This window comes from Triticum urartu, chromosome 4, assembly GCF_003073215.2.
Source record: "Triticum urartu cultivar G1812 chromosome 4, Tu2.1, whole genome shotgun sequence".
NCBI lineage: Eukaryota > Viridiplantae > Streptophyta > Magnoliopsida > Poales > Poaceae > Triticum > Triticum urartu.
The window spans coordinates 32,717,307-32,724,755 of NC_053025.1; the positions used below are offsets into that span (position 1 = coordinate 32,717,307).

At 55.3% G+C, this 7,449-nt stretch overlaps 1 protein-coding gene across 1 annotated transcript; it reads right to left on the reverse strand.

Annotated features, from left to right (window-relative positions):
• Window positions 1–42: 42 nt before the first annotated feature.
• Window positions 43–2,712, reverse strand: LOC125550465 (glucan endo-1,3-beta-glucosidase 7). The gene is made up of 3 exons (XM_048713463.1): window positions 2,268–2,712; window positions 411–1,453; window positions 43–311 (listed from the first exon to the last, which is right to left on the reverse strand). Exons 1-3 carry the CDS (start codon window positions 2,350–2,352, stop codon window positions 168–170), a joined length of 1,272 nt encoding a protein of 423 aa, XP_048569420.1. The 5' UTR covers window positions 2,353–2,712; the 3' UTR covers window positions 43–167.
• Between the last annotated feature and the right edge of the window lie 4,737 nt (window positions 2,713–7,449).

The following is a 7,449-nucleotide window of genomic DNA, read 5'->3' on the forward strand; positions in this document are numbered from 1 at the left end:
GATGTTGGTACACTGTTTCTTTAACGAACTGGGGTTCCCAACTGATTATGAAACAAATATATTTGTTCACATCGTATCAGAGTTGGACAGTGCAAAACCACATATGAGCAGAACACAAGTTGCTTGCCTCAACACACATTACAGAGATTGCAGACAGAAAAGGAAGGTCAGGCCAGCAGAGACATGAACAATAAACAAGCAAACACATGGAGGGCAGGCACGGTGCGAGGCGATTCAGCAGCACTACGAGCATGCCGAGGCGGCGACGTCGCCGCTGCCGACGCGCTTGGCTGCGGCTGCACCGGCGTCACCTGCACCAACAGAAGCGAGACGAGAGCTCCACCGTAAGTTCACAAGAAACTTCGAAAGCAAGCAAGATCCAAGGGCAGACAGAGTGATGGGTGACCCACCTGCGGTATCGCCGGCGGGGGGCTCGCCGGCCGCAGCGTCGGCGCCGGAGCCGGCGCCAGGCCCGCGGTGCCGTTCCTCATCAGCCCCGTCGGGTACGTCTCGGTGAGCGTGGTCTGAAAGAGGCCGAAGGACTTCTCCGACGCCTTCCCGGGCTTGAGGTCCTCGTCGTACACGGCGAAGAGGTAGGTGTCGACGGACTTGCCGGGCATCCGCGGCGTGCCGACCATGGACCGGAGGTGGGAGACGAGGTTGGAGACGAAGGCGCGCGCGTTCTCCACGGAGGCGCCGGCCTCGTCGGCGCCGCCGCTGTGCGGCCACCCGGTCTCGGCCACCACCACCTCCACGTCCTTGTACCCCTTGGCGTCCAGCGCGGCGCGCACGGCGTCCACCTGCGCGTCGAACATGCTGGTGTAGGTGAGCCCGGACCCGGCGTCCGGCCGCCCGGCGTTGGGCTGGAAGAGGCAGAAGGCCAGCGTGTCCGGCCTGGGGTCGTCCTGGTACGCGAAGTAGGGGTACGGGTTCACCAGGAACGGCGAGCCGGTCTTGCTGAGGAAGGCCAGCAGCGGGTCCAGCGCGGCCGACAGCTCCGGCTTGAACGCCCCCGACGACGGCGGGTCCGACGACGCCAGCACGTCCATGGCGTTCACCGTGGACACCTTGATGCCGGAGCTGGCCGGCAGCGCGTCGTAGATGTTCTGCAGCGCCGGGACCAGCTGCGAGATGAGCGCGGCGTCGCCCGAGTAGAGCACCTCGTTGCCGACGGAGATGCCGTTCACGGCGGGCGAGGAGGACGACGGGAGGTGCGCGGCGACCCAGGCGGCGGCGGCCGACGGCGAGGATGCGAAGGAGGGGATGTCGGCGTTGGCGGCGCCGAGGAGCAGCGAGATGCTCGTCCCGGCGAAGGCGGCCACCACGGCCGGGTCGGTCCTGTAGAGGCGCACCTTGCCGATGGTGGTGGACTTCAGCAGCCGCGCCGTCGACGCCGGCGGCGGCAGGTTGTCGGCGATGTCGCCGTAGTTGATGCCGATGAAGGACTGCGGCGCTGCGACACGTGTCCCACCGTTAACAACACAAGTATATATACGGAGTAGTTTTTTTTAGTAAACAACATGAGTATAGTTGGCAAAATGCACTCCTAAGGTCACTGCACAGTAAATAAACTTGTGAAGAGCACAAGAAATCCCCGCGGAATTCAAAATTCCAAATGGGTAGACTTGGAAAACAAAGTGTGTCAGGTCGGTACAGCGCTAGTACAAGTCACCCTCACAACGACACGACGAGCGAGCACGTAGGATTTTATCACGAGTGCGCGTGCATAATTGGATTTTTTTTCGAATTGTTGACAATGTTGCACGGTTGAGAGCGCAGACACCGTTGTTTTCCACAGATGTAAGTAGGTTCATTTCACTGTCACCCACATTCTTTCCCGGGCTAAAAACAGAACCATGTCGACACGAAGGGGACGGTTGAAGAACCGACGCCACTTTTGGCTGAAGAACCTACGTGAAAGAGACGTCAGTTACTAGTACTTAGTTACCCTGTGATCTGAATTCCATTCCAAGAAGTAGAAGAAGAAAAGGTACACTACCAACGATTTATTTATTTTTCTCCTTGTCAGGGCTATGATGATGCTCCAGTGGCAGTAGGAAGGAAGGAATCGAACATCTGGACATGTGCTCGACTGGCTCAAATCTCAAAAGAGCGTACAGTACTAATGATAAAAGAAAGTGAGAAGAAGCTTCCAAAGTCGAAACACCGCAACGGCGAGAAGCCGAGAACAGAACCGAATTCAGATTAGCCGAAGAAGAAAGCAAAGAACCGGATGCAGGCGTAACCGACGGAGCCGAAGATCATACCAGCATACGGGACGTGGACGAGCAGCAAGAGCCCCAGGAGGAGGAGGGCAACCAGCAGAGGCCGCGGCATGCTCGGCCCTGCCATCGCCGCTCCGGCCGCGTGGTCGACCGAGCTCTTCTTGTCCCTTCTGCCCGCTTCCTCGTACTGCTGCCGCTACCTTGTGGCCGCGCACTCGCTCACTTGGCTACACCAGCTGAAGGCTGCGGTTTAACTAGTGGTGGTGTGGCACCACCACGGATGATGTGAGTTGAGCTGATGAGTTGCTTAGCGAGGAGGAGAAAGGGAGGCGCGCTGCGCTCTTCAATAATAAGGCTGGAAAGAGAGAGAGCGGGGGGAGGGAGAAAGAGGGAGCAAGCAAAGCGGAAAGCCCCTCTCCCCGGCCGGCCCGCTCCTCCTCTGCTGCAAAAGAGAAAGGAAAGCTTCCAGACCGGGAAGGAAGGAAGGAGCCGAGCCGCCGGATTTGAACTACCCGACCCGAGTGGGTGAGGTGGCCCAGGGAGCGGTGCGGGGATCCGACGGCCAGGGTTGCTCCGTGGGTGGGATCGGGGATTCGGTTCAGGCTCAGGATCGAGGTGGGCGCGGTGGCCGTACATGGTGAATCGGTGATGTATCTACCTGGATGCGACCAACTCCTCGTCCTGTCCTCTGTGTTAGAGCACGATGGCAAATCCGCCCTCTCAAACGCTCATCATGTACTCCGTTAGAGCCGTGACGGGCAAATTCGGCCTTCCAAACGACCGCGGACACGGACATTGATCGCGCGCATCATAATTCGTTATCAACATCCGTGTATCTCATATCCGGCATCATATATCCATGCTACGCATGCAACGCGTTGAAATACTGTACGTGATCAAACAACGGACAAAAAAATCGACATCAAACGGACAATGAGATGCATAAACCCACTTTACATTATCCAAAAGATCACCGCAGTTCATCGCCGCACAAGTTCAACTACTAAAAACGATAATTAGACTTAAGAGGGAGCTTCTTCACCACTTCTTCGCCGGGCCTTTCCCCTTCCGATCACCGGCGTAGCTGTAGACGTCCGCGGCTGGTGGAAGATCTTGGTCGTCGGAGGAGGTGGAGCTGCCATCGGAGTCGGAGCCAGAGAAGAACAGGACTAACAGCCCTTTCATCCAATGGATGGCCTTATCCTGTTGCCGCTTTAGTTTGGCGACCCGAGCCGCCTTCGCCGCTATCTCCTTCGCCTCCCTCTCCGACTACTCTATGGCTAGCCGAAGGTCCGTTGCGTTCTTTCGCCGGAGGCGTTGGGCGTCTGTCTCCGCCGTCATGATCGACCAACGGTAGACCTCGGCGAGGAGCCGCTCCTCCTCGTTGGGCTCTGCCGGCATCTCGCGCCGACGGCGCACGGCCCGCTCCGCCGCTCCCCCCCCCCCCCCCCCCCCCCCCCCCCCCCCCCCCCCCCCGCCCCTTGCCCGCTGCCTCTCGCGGCAGGCGGCGCATGCCTCCTATTCCAGAGTGCGCGTGCGGGCCGGCGGCACAGGGATTAGCACCCACCGCTGCCCGCGCGGAGGAGCGGCCGGCAAGTAAGGAGACAGTGCAGGGGCGGTGCGGACTGCGCTGTCCTGGTGGAGCTCAGCGCGGGTCGGGAGGGTCCAGCTCCGGCGTCCGCGCTGCGCTGGCGCGGGAGCTGCGGCGACGCTGCGGATCTGGAGCTGCCCCTGGTGTCCATCTTGGACCACTCCAAGGCAATGCGGGGGGCTAGCTCCTCGTGAACGTCGAGGTCGGAGCCAGAGTCGCTGCCGGAGCTGGACATTGCACCCGGGTGAATCGGAAGAGGAGAGGACGGAGGGAGTGAGTCAGCTAGGGTTCCAAACGAGGAGCCGGATGGGGTTTTTTGTGGGGCAGCCATGGGGTCGGTGGTGGGTTGGGCCTGTTAGCTTCGACCGGCGGACGCGCCCGGGTCGCCTAATATTTGTGCTACTCCCTCCGTTCCAAAATATATGACCTGATTTTGTATTAATTTTAATACAAAGTTGGGTCATCTATTTTGGAACAGAGAAAATAGATATAAAGGGTTCCAGACAGTATGGACGTTTGGAACGAGATTGAGGCATTCGTTTGGGTTAATTTTTCTTGACCGGTTAGTGATCAGACGGGCCGTCCGGACGTTTCAGGCCGGTTAGATGGTGTTTCCGTGTAGCCTCTCCCTGATCCCCGCCGATCGTACCTGCCGCCGGGCGGCCGGCCTGTAGTCAGTGGCGTGACGCACGGGGGTTCATACCGGACGCACGCCAATGGACAACGGGTGATACAGGTCGGGACGCCAAAGTGCGTGATGAATGTGCTACGAAACTGACATTTTAGCTGTTTATTTAGGCACGAGGGATCGGATGTTCGCGCGACACGCCCAGGTGCATCCCGTCGACGAGCCGACATGCACGCGCCATTCGTCCCCGGACGTCTCAAAAGAGAAGAAGCATTGATCTCTCCCCGGTGACACGGATTAGTCCACATGGGCAGATTGTTAGATCGGGACCTACGATAATAAATGGTGATCAGCACACGCACGCGATCACCCGCAGGCCGACACCTGGTCGCCAATGCGACGCGTGAAGAGGGTTTGATTGATCGATCGATTTGTGAGGTTTTTGTTTAGATAAAAGGTGTGATCAGTGAGGAGGTGATGCAAGATGCAACTCCTGCCGATTTGGTTTCTCCGGCTTCCTTTGCCACTGGTCACACCGGAGCGCCTTTTTCTCGTCATCACGCACAATCTCAGCATTATTGTGAGGTTCAGTGTGAACCATGGACCGAGCAGAAACAGAAATTTCAGGTAGAAAGGTAGCTAAATTTGACGGGAGAGTTCTAGGGTTCTAGCCACTCTCAGACGTGCATATATGAGGCTGGCCAGAACACGACGGATACAGTTTTATGCAATACAAGCAATGGTGGCTTAGGACATCTCCAAAGGAGACCGGCAAATAGCTTTGATATATGTCCGTTTTTATGTCGGACATGGTCCACGGACATGATATGAAAAAGCGTCATTCAACCCTTTTCACAAATTAATCTTTATTTGTCCGGTTGGAAGAATAAAGAGGAGAGAGGATCATGCATGTGTGGAGAGAGAAACGAGAGGAGGACCACATGTTTCTTTTTGATGGTCAAGTGGATGACACATGTATAGCTCCTCCATGTTTGTCTCGGTTGTGCAGCAAAACAGACGTCTAGACCACTTCTCGTACCGATGAGGGTCCCATTGAATGACAAAATTTGCCACAAACAGTCGGACACCACAACTCACACATATACCGGAGTTTTGAGGGCCCCCTTTGGAGATGCCCTTACAACCCAAATCCTTGACACAACAACTCAGACATTTACCGTTTTCATTCATTAAGAAGTTTTAGACATATGCCCACAAAGATGGAGAAAAAAAGACTACTCTCGCGCCATTACATTAATCAAGTGTTTCGCGTCCACTAACGCCCAAACATGGGCTTCCTCCTTGATCTTCCTAACAACCACCATTCTGGGGGTGGAGGTGTTGCGGAAAACTCTTGCGTCGCTTTTCTTCCAAATCTCCCACGATACTAGCATCATCAACAAAGTGAGAGCCGGTCTTGACATTTGCCCAAACCATTGTAGAGAAAACAAGGAGACCAGGCCAATAGACCATTGTAGCAAAACTTGGCAAAGCTATCATCCCCAACAGTCACTCTAGTGGCAGCAGCACACAGATCACGGGACTCGGGAGAGCACGAAGTTCCTATGCTAAGCCAAGTCCTCGGTGGGTCGGTCCATTAATACCAACGCCGGCGGGGGCAGAGCGCCGAAGCAAACTTCTCAAGGTTAAGAACACCTAGGTCACCGTAGTATTGACCTTGCACGCCATCACCCAGTTCACCTACCTGGACCTTGTCGCGACCCACCCAAAGATACGCATGCCCGAATTCTTCACTTTAACCGACAAAGCAGGCGGCGTGTGATGATAGTTGGCAATCGCCGTGAGCACATACTTGACAAGAACATTGCGACCCAGATTAACCACATGCTTGCCTTGCCAAGGTGAAAGCTTGCCTTGCCAAGGTGAAAGCTTGTCTGCAATCCTGTCTTCGAGGTACTACAAATGGACTATTTTTAGTCTAGTGACCAAAAGAGGAATCCCGGAATATCTCATTGGAAATGTGGTCCTAATGCGGGAAGGAACGAAGGACATTATCGAGGTCAACATTGTCACATCCAATAGGCACCACAGGTTACAAGATGAAAGGATCGATATGGTTGACTAGAGGGGGGGGGGGGTGAATAGGCAAGTACCAATTTTTAGCCTTTCTTTACCAAATTAAAGTTTGCATCAAAGTAGGTTGTCGAGATGTGCAACTAGGTGAGCAACCTATATGATGCAATAACAACAAGCATACAAGCAAGCAAGGGGAGAAACACTAAAGAGCTTGCACAAGTAAAGGTAAGAGATAACCAAGAGTGGATCCGGTGAAGACGAGGATGTGTTACCGAAGTTCCTTCCTTTTGAGGGGAAGTACGTCTCCGTTGGAGCGGTGTGGAGGCACAATGCTCCCCAAGAAGCCACTAGGGCCACCGTATTCTCCTCACGCCCTCACACAATGCGAGATGCCGTGATTCCACTATTGGTGCCCTTGAAGGCGGCGACCAAACCTTTACAAACAAGGTTGGGGCAATCTCCACAACTTAATCGGAGGCTCCCAACAAGACCACGAAGCTTCACCACAATGGAATATGGCTCCGAGGTGACCTCAACCGTCTAGAGTGCTCAAACACCCAAGAGTAACAAGATCCGCTAGGGATGAGTGGGGGAATCGAAAATCCCTTGGTGGAAGTGTAGATCGGAGCCTTCTCAACCACTCCCGAGCAAATCAACAAATTTGATTGGCTAGAGAGATAGATCGGGCGGAAATGAAGCTTGAAGTATTTAATGGAGCTTGAGCAATAAATGGAGCTTAGGGGAGGAAGAGGTAGGTGAGAAGGAAGAAGGGGACTTCCTTTTATAGTGGGGGAAACAATCCCGTTGCCCCCCACCAACCAGCCCCGCACAGGGCGGTACTACCGCTGAGAGGGTGCGGTACTATCGCCAGGACAACGGTACTGCCGCGCTGAGGAGACTAGTAGGGAACAGATCCAATTCTGCGGTACTACCGCGGTGGTAGGGCGGTACTACCGCTCCAGGAACGG

What these genes read in the sequence shown, in the direction of transcription:
- LOC125550465 (XM_048713463.1), bottom strand. Translation starts at nt 2,352, where the DNA reads ATGGCAGGGCCGAGCATGCCGCGGCCTCTGCTGGTTGCCCTCCTCCTC. An exon ending in CGTCCACGTCCCGTATGCTG is followed by an intron (nt 1,454 to 2,267) that starts GTATGATCTTCG and finishes CACGTGTCGCAG; the next exon opens with CGCCGCAGTCCTTCATCGGC. An exon ending in CCCCGCCGGCGATACCGCAG is followed by an intron (nt 312 to 410) that starts GTGGGTCACCCA and finishes CTGTTGGTGCAG; the next exon opens with GTGACGCCGGTGCAGCCGCA.